Consider the following 22,817-nt stretch of genomic DNA (forward strand, 5'->3'; position numbering starts at 1 on the left):
CGACCCAAGCCAACTTGTGATGTCATCGTAATTGATTCGGCCGCCATATTGGATTAAATCAAAAACACAAAAAAGTTTTGGCAGGTCACAAATTTCATCTGTTCCTCACCAAAATTGGCAGAGACCATCTTCAGACCATGCCTGATGAGTGCATTGCTTTCTGGAACAATTGACAGAAGCTTTGGCCTGTACCAGCCAATCAAAATTTGCGGCGAAGCCGCCAAACAGGAAGTGATTTCATATCTCAGCAACGCTTTCATGTATCAAAACCAAACTTAGTACATGTACCTCAGACCACATCGGGAGGACGCTCAAGAAATTTGGTGACATTTGACCTCTAGGGGGCTCCGTAATTGACAAAAATGCATTTTGGCCAGTAGTTGATGATGCGCATTATTTTGCAATTGAAGTCAATGGCAGCCCATAGAACCGTCTGGTAAAAAGTTATACAATTTTGCACACTAATTGGGGACAGTCCAATAATTCATTTCACCAAGTTTCATGCCGGCACCTCAAGCGCTCTAGCGCCACCAACAGGCCAAAGTTGGACTTGTGTTCACAGACGTAACTTTTGACCTGTTGACCCGAATGGCAAAATGAGGTATCATTGGAATCCTTGGGCCAAGCCGAGTTCACACCCCCACACACCCTATGACGTCAATTTTTGTCCTCTGTGTTTAAATCACAGCAAGTGTGATCATATCTCAGTCAATCTTTTATTTTTGATGTGAAACTGATGACAGCAAGTTCCATCTAGTTCATTCTAATGTGTGCGTGCAAGGGTGGGACGGGGTGGGATGGGCAGGGGCGGTTGCGGCGGTGGGCTGGCTGGGGGAGGGGGCGGCGACACTCAGCCCTGGTTCAGCCCCACAAAATCAGTTATGTTTTGATGTGAAACTTGACCTTGTAACTCAGCCAATCTTGGGTTGTATGGCATGGAACTTGCTGTGACTGCTTAAGGCTATATGTCTGATGCAACGGCATTGATTTACATGGTTAATCTGGCCTGCTGATCTCACTGCTTGGCCCCCTCATTGCTGCTTGCAGCTATATTTGGGGGCCAAGCAGCGAAGCTGCGAAGCCCCATTGTGTTTCTATGTTTTCTTATTATTGGGGGCCAAGCAGCGAAGCTGCGAAGGCACCCATTGTGTTTCTAGCTTTTCCTATTATTATTACACATCTTTCCTCTGCCATTGAAGTCTATGGCAGCCCATAGAACCGTCTGGTGAAAAGTTGTGAAATTTGGCACACTAATTAGGCAATGCCCCATGATTAATTTCACCAAGTTTCAAGTCCGCACCCCGAGCGCTCTAGCGCCACCAACAGGCCAAAGTTGGACGTGCGTTCACGCACGTAACTTTTGACCTGTTGATCCGATTTTGAAAAATGAGGTACCGTTGGAATCCTTGGACCAAGCCGAGTTCAACGCACCCTATGACGTCATTTTCCGCCATGATGGATTTTCCGCCATTTTGAATTTCATCAAAATCACTTAAAATGTATCAGAGGTCACACATTTTGTCCGATCGACACCAAACTTCATAGATATCATCTACAGACCATGCCTCATTAATGCATTGCTTTTTGTCTTCGGAACTAAAACCGTTCGCGCGTAACAGCCAATCGAAATTTGCGGCGAAGCCGCCAAACAGGAATTGAGCTCATATCTCAGCAACCCATTCATCTATCATAACCAAACTTATTCCATGGACTCAGGACCCAATCAGGGGGACGCTCAAGAAATTTGGTGACCTTTGACCTCTAGGGGGCGCTGTAATTAAGAAACATGCCTTTTGGCCTGTAGCAGCAGTTGTGCTTAGAATTGAAACCCACTAGTGGTGTCTGGTACTACTGTTGAAGGTCCTTAGGCCGACCCAAGCCAACTTGTGATGTCATCGTAATTGATTCGGCCGCCATATTGGATTAAATGAAAAACACAAAAAAGTTTTAGCAGGTCACAAATTTCATCTGTTCCTCACCAAAATTGGCAGAGACCATCTTCAGACCATGCCTGATGAGTGCATTGCTTTCTGGAACAATTGACAGAAGCTTTGGCCTGTACCAGCCAATTAAAATTTGCAGCGAAGCCGCCAAACAGGAAGTGATTTCATATCTCAGCAAAGCTTTCATGTATCAAAACCAAACTTAGTACATGCACCTCAGACCACATCGGGAGGACGCTCAAGAAATTTGGTGACATTTGACCTCTAGGGGGCTCCGTAATTGACAATAATGCATTTTGGCCAGTAGTTGCTGATACGCATTATTTTGCAATGGAAGTCAATGGCAGCCCATAGAACCGTCTGGTAAAAAGTTATACAATTTTGCACACTAATTGGGGACAGTCCAATAATTCATTTCACCAAGTTTCATGCCGGCACCTCAAGCGCTCTAGCGCCACCAACAGGCCAAAGTTGGACTTGTGTTCACGGACGTAACTTTTGACCCGTTGACCCGAATGGCAAAATGAGGTATCATTGGAATCCTTGGGCCAAGCCGAGTTCACACCCCAACACACCCTATGACGTCAATTTTTGACCTCTGTGTTTAAATCACAGCAAGTGTGATCATATCTCAGTCAATCTTTTATTTTTGATGTGAAACTGATGACAGCAAGTTCCATCTAGTTCATTCTAATGTGTGCGTGCAAGGGTGGGACGGGGTGGGATGGGCAGGGGCGGTTGCGGCGGTGGGCTGGCTGGGGGAGGGGGCGGCGACACTCAGCCCTGGTTCAGCCCCACAAAATCAGTTATGTTTTGATGCGAAACTTGACCTTGTAACTCAGCCAATCTTGGGTTGTATGGCATGGAACTTGCTATGACTGCTTAAGGCTATATGTCTGATGCAACGGCATTGACTTACATGGTTAATCTGGCCTGCTGAACTACCTGCTTGGCCCCCTCATTGCTGCTTGCAGCTATATTTATTATTATTATTATTACGCTTCCGTCATTGAAGTCAATGGCAGCCCATAGAACCGTCTGGTGAAAAATTCTGAAATTTGGCACACTGATTGGGGACATTCTCATGATTAATTTCACCAAGTTTCATACCGGCACCTTGAGCGCTCTAGCGCCACCAACAGGCCAAAGTTGGATGTGTGTTCACGCACGTAACTTTTGACCTGTTGATCCGATTGTCAAAAATTAGGTATTGTTAGAATCCTTGGACCAAGCCGAGTTCAACGCACCCTATGACGTCAATTTCCGCCATGATGGATTTTCCGCCATTTTGGATTTCATCAAAATGTCTTAAAACGTATCAGAGGTCACAAATTTTGTCCGATCGACACCAAACTTCACAGATATCATCTACAGACCATGCCTCATTAATGCACTGCTTTTTGTCTCCGGAACTAAAACCGTTCGTGCGTAACAGCCAATCGAAATTTGCGGCGAAGCCGCCAAACAGGAAGTGAGCTCATATCTCAGCAACCCATTGATCTATCATAACCAAACTTAGTCCATGGACTCAGGACCCAATCAGGGGGACGCTCAACAAATTTGGTGACCTTTGACCTCTAGGGGGCGCTGTAATTAAGAAACATGCCTTTTGGCCTGTAGCAGCAGTTGTGCTTAGAATTGAAACCCACTAGTGGTGTCTGCTACTACTGTTGAAGGTCCTTAGGCCGACCCAAGCCAACTTGTGATATCATCGTAATTGATTCGGCCGCCATATTGGATTAAATCAAAAACACAAAAAAGTTTTGGCAGGTCACACATTTCATCTGTCGCTCACCAAAATTGGCAGAGACCATCTTCAGACCATGCCTGATGAGTGCATTGCTTTCTGGAACAATTGACAGAAGCTTTGGCCTGTACCAGCCAATCAAAATTTGCGGCGAAGCCGCCAAACAGGAAGTGATTTAATATCTCAGCAACGCTTTCATGTATCAAAACCAAACTTAGTACATGTACCTCAGACCACATCGGGAGGACGCTCAAGAAATTTGGTGACATTTGACCTCTAGGAGGCTCCGTAATTGACAAAAATGCATTTTGGCCAGTAGTTGCTGATGCGCATTATTTTGCAATGGAAGTCAATGGCAGCCCATAGAACCGTCTGGTAAAAAGTTATACAATTTTGCACACTAATTGGGGACAGTCCAATAATTCATTTCACCAAGTTTCATGCCAGCACCTCAAGCGCTCTAGCGCCACCAACAGGCCAAAGTTGGACTTGTGTTCACGGACGTAACTTTTGACCTGTTGACCCGAATGGCAAAATGAGGTATCATTGGAATCCTTGGGCCAAGCCGAGTTCACACCCCCACACACCCTATGACGTCAATTTTTGACCTCTGTGTTTAAATCACAGCAAGTGTGATCATATCTCAGTCAATCTTTTATTTTTGATGTGAAACTGATGACCGCAAGTTCCATCTAGTTCATTCTAATGTGTGCGTGCAAGGGTGGGACGGGGTGGGATGGGCAGGGGCGGTTGCGGCGGTGGGCTGGCTGGGGGAGGGGGCGGCGACACTCAGCCCTGGTTCAGCCCCACAAAATCAGTTATGTTTTGATGTGAAACTTGACCTTGTAACTCAGCCAATCTTGGGTTGTATGGCATGGAACACTGATTCCACTGATTGGGGACAGTCTCATGATTAATTTCACCAAGTTTCATACTGGCACCTTGAGCGCTCTAGCGCCACCAACAGGCCAAAGTTGGATGTGCGTTCACGCACGTAACTTTTGACCCGTTGATCCGATTGTCAAAAATCAGGTATTGCTAGAATCCTTGGACCAAGCCGAGTTCAACGCACCCTATGACATCATTTTCCGCCATGATGGATTTTCTGCCATTTTGGATTTCATCAAAAACACTTAAAAGTCTTCACAGGTCACAAATTTTGTCCGATCGAAACCAAACCTGACACACATGATCTTCAGACCAAGCCTCACGAAAGTTATTCCTTTTTGTCTTCGGAACTAAACCCGTTCTCCCATAACAGCCAATCAAAGTTTGCTGCGAAGCTGCCAAACAGGAAGTGAGCTCATATCTCAACAACCCTTGCATATATCAAAGCCAAACTTGGTACATGGACTCAGGACCCAATCCTGGGGACGCTCAAGAAATCTGGTGACCTTTGACCTCTAGGGGGCGCTGTAATTAAGAAACATGCCTTTTGGCTTGTAGCTGCAGTTGTGCTTAGAATTAAAACGCACTAGTGGTGTCTGGTAATACTGTTGGAGGTTCTTAGGCTGACCCAAGACAACTTGTGATGTCATCGTAATTGATTCGGCCACCCTATTGGATTTAATCAAAAACACGTACAAGTTTTCGCAGGTCACAAATTTCAGCGGATCCGCACCAAAATTGGCAGAGACCATCTTCAGACCATGACTTATCAGTGCATTGCTTTCTGGAACAATTGACAGAAGCATTCGGCTGTAACAGCCAATCGAAATTAGTGGCGAAGCCGCCAAACAGGAAGTGAGCTCATATCTCGGCAACTCTTGCATGTATCAAAGCCAAACTTGGTACAACTATTCAGGACCCCATCAGGAGGACTCTAAAAAGAATTGGTGACCTTTGACCTCTAGGGGGCGCTGCAATTAGCAAAAATGCATGTTGGCCTGTGGCTGTTGGTTGAAATTATGTTTGAAATTAAAACGTACTAGTGGTGTTTCTTAATACTGTTGGAGGTCCTTAGGCTGTCCCAGGGCAACTTGTGATGTCAACGTAATTGATTCGGCCGCCATATTGGATTTAATCAAAAACATCAAAAAAGTTTTCACAGGTCACAAGTTTCATCTGATCTTCACCAACATTGGCACAGACCATCTTCAGACCATAACTTATCAATATATTGCTTTCTGGAACAATTGACAAAAGCGTTCGCCTGTACAGCCAATCAAAATTTGTGGCGAAGCTGCCAAACAAGAAGTGAGCTCATATCTCAGCAACGCTTTCATGTATCAAAACCAAACTAAGTACATGTTCATCAGAACCCAATCCGGAGGACGCTCAAGAACTTTGGTGGCCTTTGACCTCTAGGGGGCTCTGTGATTAGTGAGCTTTATCTTATCAACTTTCTCAGTGAGCTGTATCTTATCAAACCTTTCATGTATCAAAACCAAAGGTCAAAGGCTCAAGAAATGTGATGACCTTTGACCTATAGAGGGCACTGCAATTTGCAAAAATGCATTTTTTAAGTCTTCATGTGTTTTCATTTAAACCTTACATGTGCCAACATTTGATGTCAATGCAGTTTAGTTTGATAATAGTTTATGTATAAGAATGTAAAACTTTATGTATTTATTCATACAGTATATGCATTTAAAAAATCACTGAGTACTCAGTCTTTTTTGAGTAAAGAAATATAAGGCAAAAAAAACATTTGTACTTTATTAATCACAATTTCATCATAGCATAACTAGTGATGTGTAATTCAATTTTACAATCTTACAATCTCAAAATGTAGGCTAGTTAATCCCTGAGTGTGGTCAGTCTGTTAACTTTCAGGGTATTTATGGACTAAAAGTCATTACTTCAGTCATTGATAATCTGATACAACTATGTGGTAGACAAAACCATCTTTAAACATGTCTTGTGATCAAAGTTGTCAAGCTTTTTGTCATGTGATGCACATCATCACATCTTTTCTATGCTTAATATATTAATATCTTAACATATTTTCTGAATTATTCTGGTTTGTTATTAAAACATTATTAACAATAAGTGTTCCAATTGAAGAGGTATAAACTGCATGATGTTATGCAAACAAATACCCTGAAAACTAACCTCCTAGATATAGTATGATAGTATGACATTTATTTAGAATTATTGTATTCAATTTAATGGAAGAAATAGAAAGCGCAAAATAATGATGGAACAAAAAGCAAATATGTCCAAAATAGTAAAAAATAAAACTGAGAAAAAACATGAAGTCATTAAATCCCCAATTACTTCTATTTCCCTTGTATTACTGAATGGTCCTACAATTAGATTAGATTTAACGTTATTGTCATTGTGCAGAGTAGAAGTATAAAGCCAACGAAATGCAGTTAGCGTCTAACCAGAAGTGCAAAAATGCAGAAAAGTGCAATGTTATATACAAAGTATAGAAAGGTGGGGCATAGGCAGGACAAGAAATATAGTGCAGTGTAGACAGTAGTATGCAGTTTGTTTACAGAAGGTGGTTTATAATAATATAAATTAGATATAAATATGTGCAGTTTATTAGCAGTTACTTTATCAGAGCAGAATAAATAAGGCTATGTGATATGAATAAATATGACTATGTGATATGGACATATGCTAATAATTAACAGCACAAAGTCAATATTCTTAACCCGGCTTGTCAGCCCTTAGTCAGTAGATGACCACACGTACAACTCATTGCCCTTGTAATGCTGTCCTGTAGTGCTGTTGTAGATTGCCAAGATCAGCTATGAGCCTCAGCAGGTGACGAGGCTGGTGAGGGTCCATGAACCTCAACAGGCACTCTGACAAGTACAAGTCCGTCTGCACCACCACAACCACCAAGAGAAAAGGAAGATGAGTCTCAGCAGGCTCTCCGTCTGGTACAGGTGTTTTGATAGGCTGTGTGGCTTGTAAATGTCCATGAGCCTCAGCAGTCCTCACCATTGGTGTGTCCCATGGAACAGATGTATGGACCAGTTCTGTGCATACTTGTGGCAGTGGCCACACCACAGCTCTAAAGCATCTCAGCAGGTATATTCTTTGAAACTGGGCAAACATTATCTGTAAGGTAATTTTAGAGCAGATATACATTTACAATAAAAGTATACATTATTTTGTTCCAGAGGTGTAAGCAAAAATGTCTATTCATTAACAGTGTATACAATGTACTTCCTACTAAAATATGCATAAACATTTAGATTGCATCTTTTGGAAAAAGAAAAGTACGGATACTCACATAACTTGATAAGATCTTGATAGGCTATGTTGCTGGCGGATGTCCGTGATCCACAACAGGCCCTGTGTCTGGTGCAGGTCACTCAGAAGGCTGTGAGGCTGGTGGATGTCCGTGATCCACAACAGGCCCTGTGTCTGGTGCAGGTCACTCAGAAGGCTGCATGGCTGGTAGATGTCCGTCATCCACAGCAAGCTCTGTGACTGATACAGTTAATTGGAAAGGCTATGTTGCTGGCGGATGTCCGTGATCCACAACAGGCCCTGTGTCTGGTGCAGGTCACTCAGAAGGCTGTGAGGCTGGTGGATGTCCGTGATCCACAACAGGCCTTGTGTCTGGTGCAGGTCACTCAGAAGGCTGCATGGCTGGTAGATGTCCGTCATCCACAGCAAGCTCTGTGACTGATACAGTTAATTGGAAAGGCTATGTTGCTGGCGGATGTCCGTGATCCACAACAGGCCCTGTGTCTGGTGCAGGTCACTCAGAAGGCTGTGAGGCTGGTGGATGTCCGTGATCCACAACAGGCCCTGTGTCTGGTGCAGGTCACTCAGAAGGCTGCATGGCTGGTGGATGTCCGTGATCCACAACAGGCACTGTGTCTGGTGCAGGTCACTCAGAAGGCTGAGTTGCTAGCGGATGTCCGTGATCCGCAGCAGGACTGGTGCAGGTCACTTGGAAGGCTGTGAGGCTAGGCTACATGCTATTGTTACACAGGTGAAATAAAGCAACATGTCTTTACATTCTGTCAAATCAGGATCAGAATCAGGATGCCTATCTTTGAAAAAAATGCACAGGTAAATATAATGGATACGCACATAATGTCAATATGTCAGAAGATCTGATGAAAGTATTTCCAACTCCACACCTCTGAAGTGGTTGGTTCAGTTTTGTCTTACAAAGTAAGACTTCTTGCACTCCATATTCAGTCCATTGTTTTGTGGTGGTTAATTGTACAGATCCAGCAGGGAAATTTAGCAATATGTTCGTGAACAGATATTCCATATATCCAATTATGAAATGAAAATCATAGAGCATCAGTAACTCTTCTGATATAATATCAATAATGTTTCCTTATTTTTCCTTCTTTGTAATTATCCATGCCAAAACATACTTCACAATAATTGACAATAATAAAACAAAACAAAACAAAATAAAAAATGGCTCATGCAATGTATCAACAAGTAAAGTAACATGTCACACACCATTTAAATTACAGTTCTTGGTGTGGTAACAAAATACTAATACTACAGTTGCAGCTAAAACAAATCAGTCCCACAAAAAAGAACAGCCTATACAAAATCAGGCCCGAATGAACAACACATCACACAGGCAGAAAAAATAAAACTTAAACCATTAAATATGTCTTATTTCAAGTAGTTGTACAGGCATAATGGCTGAAAATTGTTCTGGGTTGATTAAGGAGGCAACTGAATTCCTCACCTAATCTAACGCTTAGAAACAAAAAAAACTTTTTTCTCTGAATTCTTCATGTCAAAACACAGCATTTTTACATAAACAAAATAAATATCTAAAGTCTGTCAATATATTGTAACCCATTTGTCAATGAAATTATCAACTGATGCATATTTGAACTACTTTAACAATGCAATTTAGTTCGATTCACCATGTGTTGTAGATCCCTGTTTATAGAACTGCATACCAAGTGGACAGTGCTAAATATGTAAATGACTTCTAACATGTATTTTCATCACTCAAAGAAAAATGGTAAGGTGTTCAGTTCAATTGGTATAAAACAGTTCTGAAACATTATACAGTATACAGTTCTAACATGCCACCTGTCAATCCTAGGTAGACATAGAAATGGCTGCATAGAATGGCTGTGTAGTCCCACACAGGAATAATGGCTGTTGTTGTTGTCTTTTTTTACTTTTTTTATTAATCCAAATGGTATTCTTCTGAATGTGTCCTCTGAATTTGACTCCTTTACACATCACCTGTCTTCAGCAAGCATGTTTACTCACATGCTTCTCTCAGCAGATAGCATTGCTGTCCATGGCTTTCATGTCCTTCAAATGCACTGGTGCCGGTGGCAACTCCACCAACCAGAATGTCCTTGGAGAACCTGCCCTTTTCCAAGAAATATTGGTGTTGCAGCGAGATGTAGGCTGGGCCTCTGACCTGTGTTATCTTAAAGGCAACAGAACTGATCCCACAGTAAATGACAGAGATTGTCTGTAATCAGCACTATCTAAGTGATCTTGTACAGTATCATGACTTGACTGTGCCAAAGCATATGTCAGTAAGACAACAATAAGGGTGAAGCAGGAACACTTTTTGTGTCACACTACTCTATATGTTGAAAAGTGAGTTAGCTGCAAATTGGTGGTGATTTGGACACTTTCGATATGCATGATAAACAGCAATGGCATGACTGTCCACTTGGTATAATTCCATAATTCATGAAAATGTTGACCAAAACAGTTCCCTGTATAGGGGCCATTTTCCAAAAGAAGTTGCACTTTTTGTTTTCTTTCTCTGTTTTTTCACCATTCTTACACAATCTCGAGACAATTCATTAATACACAATTTATTCTTTCACTTCATTGAAGATTTAAGGTATTGTTGTCCTTTAACTCAGTGTTGCAATAATAATACCAGTCTTCAACTGACTGTAATATCTGTAAAATAATATGGTTAATTTTATTTTACTGCACTGAAATTGAACAGCTGTGTTTGCTGTTATTGACTGTTATCGTCTTAACTGTAATTCTCTGATAATGTTAAGGTTTACAATAATGGTAAAGATAAAACCATTCATTACAATATATGTGCTGTATCTGTCCATTCATTCTAACTTTAATTTGGACTCTTGTTAGCATTTAAAGCATTACACATAACTTGGTGTAATAGTGGTGTAATACAACCAAAATGAAATAATTTGACAAACATTAACAAGACATAGCTTAAAATGCTTGGAACAATTAAGGAACGATCCACTGACAAAATCGCTATAAACAATAAATCAACTGTATTGTTTTCTGATATTTACACATTCATCTGTATATCTTTACCGTTGTTTGCAACTTCTTTTGGAAAATGGCCCCTATACCCCTCCCATGCCCTGCAAGGAGCCGTCCAGTGTCTGCTCTCTCCTTGCCACCACCCACCCACCCAAACCCCACTTAGCGGACGGAATATGGAGTAAACTCATAATGACAGCATAACATACCCAGAATATAAATACTTACCTATTCAAAGACAAATATCATTAATCACAGAAAACATTACAACAGTGAGATCAGTATTGCTTCATGAAAACTGTAGTATGTCTGCACAACTTCAACAACAACATGTTCTGTGCCTTTAATGTAAACATGATCTATTAATGTACCTTTTTCAGTTGTAGCTGCTTGCACGTGCTGATTGTATCCATGCCGTTCCAGTAACTTGAGAATTGTAGAAGATACAAAGATGTCCTCATTGAAGTCTCCCATGATGAGCTTTCTCCCTGGATGCTTCTCAAGTTCAAAAATGACCTGTAATAACTGTTCTCGAAACATGTCAATCTTATAAGAGCTGGGCCTGTACAACACAGCAGCAGTCAAATTTGCATGAGGTATTTCAAAATACAGACATTCCAAATTGCATCTTTCTGGAATTGACACCTGCACATCAATGTTTTCTGAACAATACACACCAACTCCACCTCTTTGTTGTTGTTTCAGCGCTGCAAAGGCTGGCTCAGAGTCATCGTAACAGTTTCCCCTCGGATTGTGTTTGAACACGTATCCTGGAAGTTGCGGCTCTTCATCAGTGTCTACATTGAGCCATGTCTCTGTTAAGCAAATACAGTCAGCATTCATGAGGGCTTTATGGGATTGAACATCCTGAATGTGAGCATTCAAACTCTGTACATTGTGAAGTGCTACTGTGCACACAGGGTTAATGTTGGATGAAACAGACATTCCAAAGTTAAACTCAGGCAAGCTTTTCATAGCCAAATCTACTTTGTTATCACAAAATATGGCAGATTCTTTGAAGTCCTCAATTATCAGCCCACCAAGAGTTCTCACGCGACTCAACGCAACATATGCTTGCCCTGGAGCAAAGATCTTCTTGAGTGATACAACAGCCCTTTCAACAGTAAGCCCTTGACATTTATGTACAGTTACTGACCAGGCCAGGCTAATCGGCAGTTGCCTTCGTACACCACCATTATTAGCCACTTGTTCCTCTTGCACTTCCACTATCGTTGAACGTTCGGAACCCCTTTTTGCTTTTGACCTCTGGATCTTTCCTACATTAGGGTCTTCAAACTCCACATGGATAGCTGCAGGCATGTCATCGTCTTGTTGACTTTGAATGATTTCCACGACTGTTCCACATGCTCCGTTGACAAGGCCATCAGACACATCTATGTTTTTCTTCAACATGACCCTTGCTCCAACACCCAACGAAACACATTTAGGCAAGCAAGAGTTGAAAACTTTTGTGTGAAAGCCAACTTTCCGTTCCATTCTTCCAGTTTTGGGATTTCGGACAAAGTCTTGAGCACGTATGCTGATTGCGTCTGGGCAAATCTCTTGCAGTCTCTTCACGTTATATTCATCAACCTCCGCATTTGTAGCATACACATGAATGTCTGTAGATTCCTCACCAGTTTCACGCTGCCTCAGTGTGAGAACATCACAATCGGCAAGAGGTTCGTTCTTTTTACGGACTCTGAGACGATTAAGCATTTCCGCAAATGCTGCATTTTCTTGTCTAACAACTTTAGTCAGTTCTGCAACCTCAAAGTTGTTGTCCCACAGGTTGGCTCCTTTGTTTTCAGCAAAAAGAGGCGTGCCTTTCACGGGCTTGAGTTGGAAAAAATCACCCACACAAATCAGGGAAACTTTTGCAAACAAGGAATAATCACCAGTCTGCTTGATTTGACGCAATCTACCATGAATGTAGGCCAAAAGACGGTGGTCAACCATGGACACTTCATCAATGATCAGAATTTGCAAGCTGCCCATTTTGGTTCGCAAAGAATTGACTTTCTCATCACCTAGTGGTTGATATGGCAGTTTGACATTTGCACCAATGGAGAATGTATTGTGAATTGTTGCAGCACCAATGTTATATGCAGCCACTCCTGTAGGTGCTGTTAGAAGCACAGTGACATCCTCAGGATTTTCAGCAATCTGTGACAACAGCCTTGTAGATTCGTAATGTATCGCTTTGATTAAATGGCTTTTCCCCGTTCCTGCTCCACCAGTAATGAATAATTGCAACGGTTCAGGATTTTGTCCAAACAGTTTCTGCAAACACCACTTACGAACAGCATAGAATATGGCAGACTGTTCTTCATTTAATGATCGTAATAAATGCAATGCATCTTGTCTGGGCATTGACACATGATTTGTTTCCAAAGTGCATGTAGTCTGTGGGTTTGCTGTCAGGTCAGGAATGAGTTTGTCATCATCATCACCTTCATCATCTACAACTTTTTCTTTCATCAGATCCAGACAACGAAGACGTTCCCTTTCTGTTTCAGGACATATCTGAGCCCAGGCATCTTCTAAATCAATTTTGTCTTCCAGCAACTGTTTAGCTCTGTCAATCTCATCACTTTCTTTTTCAAATAAAGCTTTGTTGGTATCCACAATCAACTGCACTCTTTGAACATCAACACCACATTTCACTGCACCATTTTTATAGAAATGTTCATATGTATCAAACTGGGGCGGTTTGAGGTGACAGTCTTCATAGTAAGGCAGAAACAGTTGCAGCAAAGAATGGAAGTACTTTTCGGGGTTTTTTGTGGGAGAAAATCTGGGATACCTCACAACAGCAGGTTCAGTTCGGGTCCTTCGTTTCACAAATCCGCAGTTATTGTTCAGCTGTATTATGTCATGTGAATCTCTTTCAGTTGGAACCTGTGACTTTGATAGAACTCTGTATTCAGAACAAAAACTGGCCAGACATAAATCCTCAAATTGTGCATTCTGGGGTCTGCTCTTATACCTCTCGATCACATTGGTCATCCAAATGCTGCTTTCGTCATTACACTGTTGGAATTGGGCTTTACTTTGGAGTAAATGCAAAGGTAAACTCATCCTAACAGGATTATCACCAACTGGAATGAACTGTACGTCACGAGAGCATTCTTTCAAGTGCATGTGTGTTAATCGATACACTGCCTCTTGGGCTGAAACTTCTCTGTTGTGTAGGTATACACTTCCAAGCTGTTTGAATGCTGCTTTTGCATCAAGGTTGCCATTCATTGACTCGTCTTGGGCACGTTGTAAGAGCAAACCCATTTCTTGTTCTGCTTTTGTGATGTACGACAGTATGTAGACCACAACTGAAAAGGCATCTGTGACATACTGGATATCCATATTGCCTTGCCAAGCACGGAGTAAGTCTTTGTTGTACTGGTTCACCCAAATGTCTCCAGGATTTCGTTTTAGAACAATGCTTTTCTTTTTGGAACATATGTTGTAGGCCTTTTCAAATAAACCTTGATCTATCCCAAGAGACTCAAAAAATGCATCGGCTGTATCAAAATTCATGTCAGGCATGGTCAACGCAGTTTTAACATTCTTTATTATGGCACTAGCACTTGTATTGTCATCATTGCCATTCAAGTCCTCACAGTTACCGCCTCTTGTGATGAAAGTACAGCTTGATGGTGGCCGTGGGAAATTGAACCTGCACACTGTGTTTTTCTTGCGGCAAGTCTTAGAGTGTCTTGTGCTGTGCCTCTGTACGCTGCTCACAATGTCGTAGAGCTCTGCATCTGTTTCTGGTGGCATTTCACAGGTGATGTATGTATCTATGAACTGTGCCACTTCATCATCACTCTCTTTATCAATCTTGGGAGCATTTTCAACCCAAAAAAGACAGTGGACATGAGGAGAACCACGTTGTTGAAATTCAACACGATAAAAGTAGTCCTTTATTTTCCCTATGGGTTCTGCTGGCGACATGATTACATCACGGAGAAAGCAATGCCATCTGTGATCAAACATTCTTGCCGCTGTCACAGGGTTTCGACGTATGAGTCCACATTTGTCAGACCAGTCAAGATCGTCAACAGACGTCTGTTTACCTTCTATTCTTAGAATAGAGTTCAGCATTTCAGGCCATCTCAAATCTGCAGAGCTAAAAGATGCAAAGAACGTGGGTATGGAGAGTTGTCTTATCATGGCAAATAAATCTTTCTGAACTGACATCCAGTATGGAGGTGTGCCACGAATTCCTCGTAAGAACTTGTATCCTTCGTCATTGCGCAATATTTTACTCAACGACTCTGAGTTCAACAACATGTCTGGTGATGCGTCTTTCAGAGAGGAGTTGCCGCCACCTTTGCGTAATGCCACTGATACACCAGATACAACTTGCTGCACCTCTGATATGTATTGTGCGTAAAAAATGAAGTCTGTGTTCTGTGCAAAACGCCCATCTGCATTCAGAATGCGTGTATTTAGATACCGTGACAGAGTTATTTTGGACTCTCTTTCATCATGGAATGTAGGTCCACCAGATGGATACAAAACAGGGAAACATTTTGCCTCGTTGGTTTTATCGGACAGCAACCTCACTGGACTGTTACCTTCACCTGGTGCCACATTAAGTATATCTTGAAAATTCTGATCAATGATCTCTGAACCCAGATCGACAGGTTGTAATGATGTATCTGACAAAAGCCCATTCTGGTCTTTGATATAAGTCACATCTTCCTCTGCTTGCTCTTCAGGAACATTGTCATCATCACTGTTAGCAGGTGTTTCTTGTTTGGTACTTTCCTCATGCTGGTCAGTGCCATTCAGAGAATTTACCCATTCGTCATTCATAGTCACATCACCGTACCATTTATTGTTTGCCATCAAATACCTCAGTGCATTTCTGACACGATCAGTGTGGACATACCTGTACTCATAATGACCTTTATATGTCAACTTGCGTTTCAGTTTCACTCTTATCATCTTGTCATCACATTCATTTCTTGGGAGTATATTTGTCACATTTGCGTTATTAACAGGTACAGAGACACAAGGACCATGACAAGCTCTCTGGCGGCCTCGAGGCAAACACAACAGCTTCATGAAGGGAATGTGACGTGCAATGAGATGTTGTTCCAAAGAGTTCAGACATTTAAGTTCTGGTGGAATATCATCCAAATGCATGTTGTTGGTGACACTCTCTTCGGGAAGTTTTCCTCCAAGTATTTTACGATGACATGTATGGCAAATCCATAATTTGCTTGATGGACTATCAGACAGATGACATTTCTGTTCACATTCAACATCACACACATGTAAATATTGCAATGTTATGCATCTATTAGCCATTGCAGCCACTTCTGCTCCTTTGCTTTCATAGCAATGTCGTTTACACTCAACCACCTGCTTCCTGAAGAGTAAACGATGACAGACTGAGCATACATATTCAGGACCACGGCTGACTTCCTGACGAAAATGACCAACAGCAGAGTCTATGTCTTCCTGTTTCTTTTGCCACTTTGCATAAGTCTCACAGCCTTGTTTTATTTTATTTGCACGGATGTTTTTGTTTTCTCTATATTTCCTCTTGTTGGCCTCTTTGATTTTCTTCTGAAAGCCAATGATGTTCTTGTATTTAGCATGACTATAACCACGGACAAGCATCTGAAATTTTCTGTTTGTCTGATATTTGCCTTTGGAGTAATCACGGACAAGATTCTGGAATGTCATGTTGGTCTTATATTTGGCTTTGGAGTAATCACGGACGAGATTCTGGAATGTCCTGTTGGTCTTATATTTGACCTTGGAGTAATCACGGACGAGATTCTGGAATGTCCTGTGTGTCTTATATTTGGCTTTGGAGTAATCACGGACGAGATTCTGGAATGGGCTGTTGTTCTTATATTTGGCTTTAGAGTAACCACGGACGATATTCTGAAATGTCTTGTTTGTCTTATATTTTGCTCTAGAATACCTGCGTACCATTTCTTGAAAGCTCAAAGTGTTCTTATATTTCATTTTAGAGTGGTCACGCTTCAATTTCTGATATTCAGGATCAGAAATGTACTTTTTCCGAACACACTCACGCTTTTTCTCTCTGTAATCGCTGTCATTGTGGTATCGCTGGCGATCTTTCTTTGCTCTCACATTTTCTGATTCTTCGTTTAACTTTCTTTTTCGTGTTGACCTCAACTTGTAATCAATCTTTACTGGCTGGCATATTCCTGCGCAACGTCCTGCATCTTTGTGTTTAACACATGTTACAACTTCATAATGATTGCCAGTGTGATTTAAATAAACGCAATTCTCTCTACATGTGTGTGAGTCTGCAGGTCTGTGCATATTCCATCTTCCATCATTGAAAGTAAAGATAGTTGTTTGCAACAAGTCAGCAGCAGCAAAAATCTCAATTTCTTTTGCCCATGAACCACAGTAATATATCCTTGATTTAGTGACATAATCCTGCACAGATGTGTATTCATCCCTCAGATATGTTTCAAATTTGGTGCAGTTTCTCTGAAGGTGTTGCACGACAGCCCGTCTTATTTTCAAATGCTTGTCTTCATTGTGGCAAATGCTAAAGGCTAGGCTGCGGTAAAAGCAATTCCCATCAGGTTTTATACTTTTTATCTTACAGGGACATCCCATGTCATCAGTATCAGTTGTTGCCATTAGGCCTACATCAACATTTCCATTTTGAAGCTCTAAACATGTGCACAGTGCATCCTGGTCCTGACGAGTTAAAGGTTTAAAAGCATGTTTGGGAACTCTTACATTACTTATAATGACATCATCAGTTGCCTGCACATCACAGTTTAAAGGTTGAAAAGACTGTTCGTGAGCACCTGCATCAATAAGAATGACATCGTCTGTTGCCATTTTGTTTTGCTTAACACCCTTACTGGGAACTTGTCTCAAAACGTCACTGTCGTTTAGATTAGAACAAGCATTTGTGCCTGGTATGGTCTGTGAACATTCTGTGCCACTTGTGAAATTAGCTGCAACTGTAGACGACCCACTTACAACTCGTTCACACACTTTAGGCTTACGCTTCACATCGCTGTAGAGTGGACGGCAACTTGCAGAGCTCGTTGAACAGCTGGATGAATCGTCCATCTGGGCGTTGGCATTAGTTATTACTGTGACTCCAGTTACCTCAAACCTTGGTGTGCTTATGCCAAAAGATCGCGCAAAGTCGTAAACAAATGTGACCAGGGAGTGTATAGAGCTGAAGTATGCAACACAACTTGTCCTCTCACCTTTCTGGTTGACGTTCCTGTTTGCATGTGAATCAACAAAGGCAAACCTTGCTCCTGCATTCACTATAGCACATGTATTAGCACAAATGGTTAACAAGCAAGCATCATTGCCAAACAGTGCCCGCTGCAGTGCTACATCAAAAGGCATGGCAACATCACGCAAAGCATGGTCATAGTCATCAACGTGAATAAATCCAGTGTAAGATTCAGCAAAGTTTATTGCAAAATCACAATTCCACACTTCATATTGCCTAGGTAATTCAGACACAGCAATGTAACCCCTTCCATGGTCTCTTATTTTACCCTGTGCGCTCATTGACCTGTATAGAACAGTTCCCTTAATCAAAACATCATCAAGATCTCCAGTTTCCCAGCTCCACACGTTCTTCATCTTGGACTTCAAAACAGCAGTCAAGCTGATGGCACCACACTGCTTGTTGCGCACATTTCCAAACCGTAGATGGCCTTGATGAAAAGACCCCATCAGCACAGATCTCTCTGGGAAGTCAACAGATTCATTCAAAGAACAACAATCAGTAGCATTATTGTCATGGCACATATTCAGAGAGTTGGTAGAGTTTGTTTGAGAGTTGGTAGAGTTTGCTTGTATTGCGTCCGAAGACTGTAACTGGCATTGTAACTGGCATTGTAACTGGCATTGTAACTGGCAGTCCGAAGACTGTATAGCGTCCGAAGACTGTGTGTGGGCTTTTTTACGAGGACGCCCAACCTCGTCACAGGAGACCAAGTCAACCTGCGCCACCGGGGACCTCTTGCTCGGCACCTGTAACACAGAAAACCCATCATAAGGTTACCAAGTCTAACATATCATACTTCTTTAATAATTTCATCATTAAAGCAACTAATATACTCATACTTTCAGAACAGTAATGTATATATATATATTTAGATCATAAATATTCAGCAACTTCTTAAAAGGAAATATGGCGAGTTTTCACATAGGTCTCCGTTTCTCATGGGTCACTGAGTACTGTTGGTATGAAACAAAGTCAAAACAATCAGTTTTTCCTAGCTCGAGTTGCTACAACCAGCAGCTACCGGTAAAAACAAACGTTTTCATTTTTTGTACCGACAATACTTGGTCACCTTGAGAAACGTAGATCTATGTAAGAACTCGCTGGATTTCTCCTTTAAATTAGACATGCAGCACATCCTTCATTAAAATCAAATACATTCAAAATGTAAGCGGCATATTTCAAGCAAACATAAAAACTACTGTAAATAAGAATTGGGAGAAACATATCAAATGTGTCCAACATTACATGTTTCCTATTAAACACACAATCATAATAAATCAGGACAGATAGTTAAGCTCAACAGCCTGACCTCAGTGGACCTCAAGTCAGCCTGTCTCTTCTTGGCCGCCCTGGACCGCTTGCTAGGAGGCGCCATCTGAAAAACACACAGAAAACACATCAGAAATCTCATACAGTTACACTGAAATATTTTTATCAGTTCTGTTGAACGCAGGCTTGTGCACAATTCCGAATTTTAGAATTGGCCTACATTCAATTAATGAATTGGAATTTGAATTGAATTGGCCCCACCCCACAGGATGTTGAATTTGAATTGGAATGACAGGAAGTGGAATTCAATTCATGGCAACACACAACAGGACAAATGTGTTGAATCTCACATACATTCAGTTTTGGGAAGGTTAGTTTGGAAATGTAATTGGTTACTGTTGTCAATTATAAGTTGTGTGTTTGTTGCGATCATATCTGACATATATTGTGAAACTTCATTGTTAAACACTACCCTTAAATTATGCATATGAATTTCTTTGAATTTCAATTCTACTTCCTTTAATTCAAATTGTAATTCTACATCCTGTTTTTGACCTCAATTCAAGTTCAATTCAAATTCAAGAATTTAATTGGAATTTAGGAGTCATTCTCAATTCAATTCTGAATTTTGCACAAGCCTGGTCGAACAGGCAATAACAATGTACATATTTACATCATAAGGACTCTAAATTCTCAACTTAAGACATAGTCTTCTATTCTACTTAATTTAAACCAAGTACATTCAAAAGTTCAACTATACAACAATTAAAAACATGAGCAAAGTATACTGAAAGCAAAAAATACAATTCTTTTCTCAGATAAAGAATCAAGCTTAGCATCAGATGTTTAACATGTCTCACAATAAAATCCTACACACAATAATTACTACTTACATAGTCTGCAAAACACTGACCAGATGTTCAAACATTTTAAATAGTTGACAAGTGATTCGACACCTTGTTTTTCAATTATGTCACAAGTGCAAATTACAGTCACCTCACACAGCCTTGAACTGTCGTTGACACCTTGGTGGCAATGCCAAAGAGCCAGTGCTGTGTCAAATTAGCCTGCCCTGCAAGTTCTACTACGGCGCAAGTAGTTTCAGTAGAAGTACTCTAGATTTTGCTTTCTCAATGTACAATATTTCATATCTAATATTTATCAATAAAACTCTAACCTAAAAACAAACAAACAAAATAAAAATAAACATTCAGGTGTCAACCTATCCCACCTCAGTGCTGTTCCTGAACATGAACATTGAATAGTGGTGGCTCAGTAACACCATTTAGCTTACATCCTTAAACAGAACAGCGCCAAATTTATCAGAAATACTATCAATTTGTGCTACAGCATCTCTCCACAACCTACAATTTTGCTTCTTTGACTTCATGTGCAAGAGTAGCCCACACTGCATTCATCAAAAGGGGTGATATGTCACTTTATAGCTATTATTAATCTGCAAAACGAATTGACATCTGGAGGATTGTTACATACCACTAGGCACATACACACAAGTACCATGAAATGGAACCTGTTGCACACATTTACAGCTACAGAGTTAGGCATGCACATTCTTGACCTAAAGTACAAGGCATATGAGACATAAATAAAACTAATGTATCAGTCAATGCAGCATAAAAGTTTCTAAATTTCCCTAGAAGTTGTACTGTTTATGTGATAGTATGCAACATAAAAGCCCTGAAACTTTTAACACTTACCTTTAGTATGTCAAAAAGCTATCCAAAATCTGGAAAACATTTAATATATATATAGGTTATGAAAGATACAAACTTAGCATTTACAATGACAGATAATGTACTTTAAACTTACAAACGTGTGGTTTGGCTTGTAACCATTCTTAAAATCTACCAATGAATTCTTCCAATGTATACATAAACAGGCTTGAAACATTCAGTTAACATGAAAACTGGCAGAATTGTTAAATTGGTATAAAACTAGCAAATTAGCTACCTAAAAGGCATGCAGGACCTGCCACATTCTGTATTTAGCCAGGATGAAATCTGTATACTATGCCTTCAACATTTACTGACAGCCTCATAACTCATAGATATGTTTTATTATAAAACATGCATATTTTCATTGTAAACACACAAACTTCTTATCATACAGGACTGTATGACATTGCATTCAAGAGTATTAACACCAAAGTATACATCTAGTCCCATATCTAAACCCAAACGAGACACCTCATAATAGTCATGGCATTGGTGGTCAGAGAAAAAAACGTCATACATTTAATTAAACCATCAAAAATACAATAGGCCGTTCGACAACTGAATATAGCCTCCAGAAAACAATAATTTAGACCAGGTCGCGTGCAACGAAATTGCTTGTCGCCTTGTGTGACCTTTTGCAATAGCAGCTACGCCAGTTCACGAGTCTTTTAGCCATAACTTACCCTCGTAGCAATATATTTAGCCGCCAGAAACATTCCCCCCTCGCGTTTGAATGCTTGCTGCCAAACCACACCAATTTAACCTAGGTTACATCACCTGTTTAAGATTAATTAAATAACTGTATTTCTTAAGAATTACACATGCTTGCCTGCCTTCGCAAGCGGTCTTGCTGAGCCAACATCCAACATCAACATCAACTCATCTTAGCTCGCTAACGTTATGTTCTCCTGTTAGCTGCAAACACTGCTAGGAGTCTGCCTCTGATTTTCAATAGCAAGTAAACAACGTGAACTTGCATTCCTAACGGAGATGACTCAAAAACAACCAACTTCACAGTAATGTACCACGTTTTCTAACACACTGCTATTCAAGAAGCAGATTACAGTTCAGTTATGAGTTCAATTACAATACAAGGTTAATTGCTATCCAACAGCGCTAGCCTACAGCATGGCTGAAGCATCGTCCCAGTAATAATAACCTTTGACTGTATTCGACTATACAACGTTGTTCATGAGATAACGGCCAGTTCTCAAGACACTGCCTGCTTCAATCTGATTAACATTTTTGATTTATTAACGTTACAAATTCACATTTACACAACCGCTACCTTTCCTGCCTGCCCTGTAGAGTTTATCATTCATAGTGTGACACGAACACGTTAACAAATGTAACAAAGGTGGCTATCTAGAGGCACATCAGCTAAACATATTTTAATATTTTCGTGAGTTTATTCTGTTATAAATACCTCAAAACCAAATATACCGACATATCAATTAATTTTCACGAGACATTACACACACGTCTTACCTTCAGCCAGCAATCACCGAAAAGGAAGAAGGTTCGTGATGACGGGCGAACTATTCCATGTTAATCGTCATAATAAAAGTCCCTAAACTTTTTCAACTTAATTTGCCATCCCCTGATATCAAAATATTCAAAAGATAACCAAATGTACCATCCACACAGTGGATGAAATGAAATTGTAACATTCAATGTTTTTTTTA

At 40.7% G+C, this 22,817-nt stretch overlaps 1 protein-coding gene across 1 annotated transcript; it reads right to left on the reverse strand.

Annotated features, from left to right (window-relative positions):
• Positions 1-11,657: 11,657 nt before the first annotated feature.
• Positions 11,658-21,133, reverse strand: LOC121711958. Its single transcript, XM_042095856.1, has 5 exons — positions 21,115-21,133; positions 19,437-19,502; positions 17,854-18,873; positions 11,770-16,296; positions 11,658-11,675 (listed from the first exon to the last, which is right to left on the reverse strand). Exons 2-5 carry the CDS (start codon positions 19,500-19,502, stop codon positions 11,658-11,660), a joined length of 5,631 nt encoding a protein of 1,876 aa, XP_041951790.1. The 5' UTR covers positions 21,115-21,133.
• Positions 21,134-22,817: the final 1,684 nt, after the last annotated feature.

The sequence above is a fragment of the Alosa sapidissima genome, chromosome 6, assembly GCF_018492685.1.
Source record: "Alosa sapidissima isolate fAloSap1 chromosome 6, fAloSap1.pri, whole genome shotgun sequence".
NCBI lineage: Eukaryota > Metazoa > Chordata > Actinopteri > Clupeiformes > Clupeidae > Alosa > Alosa sapidissima.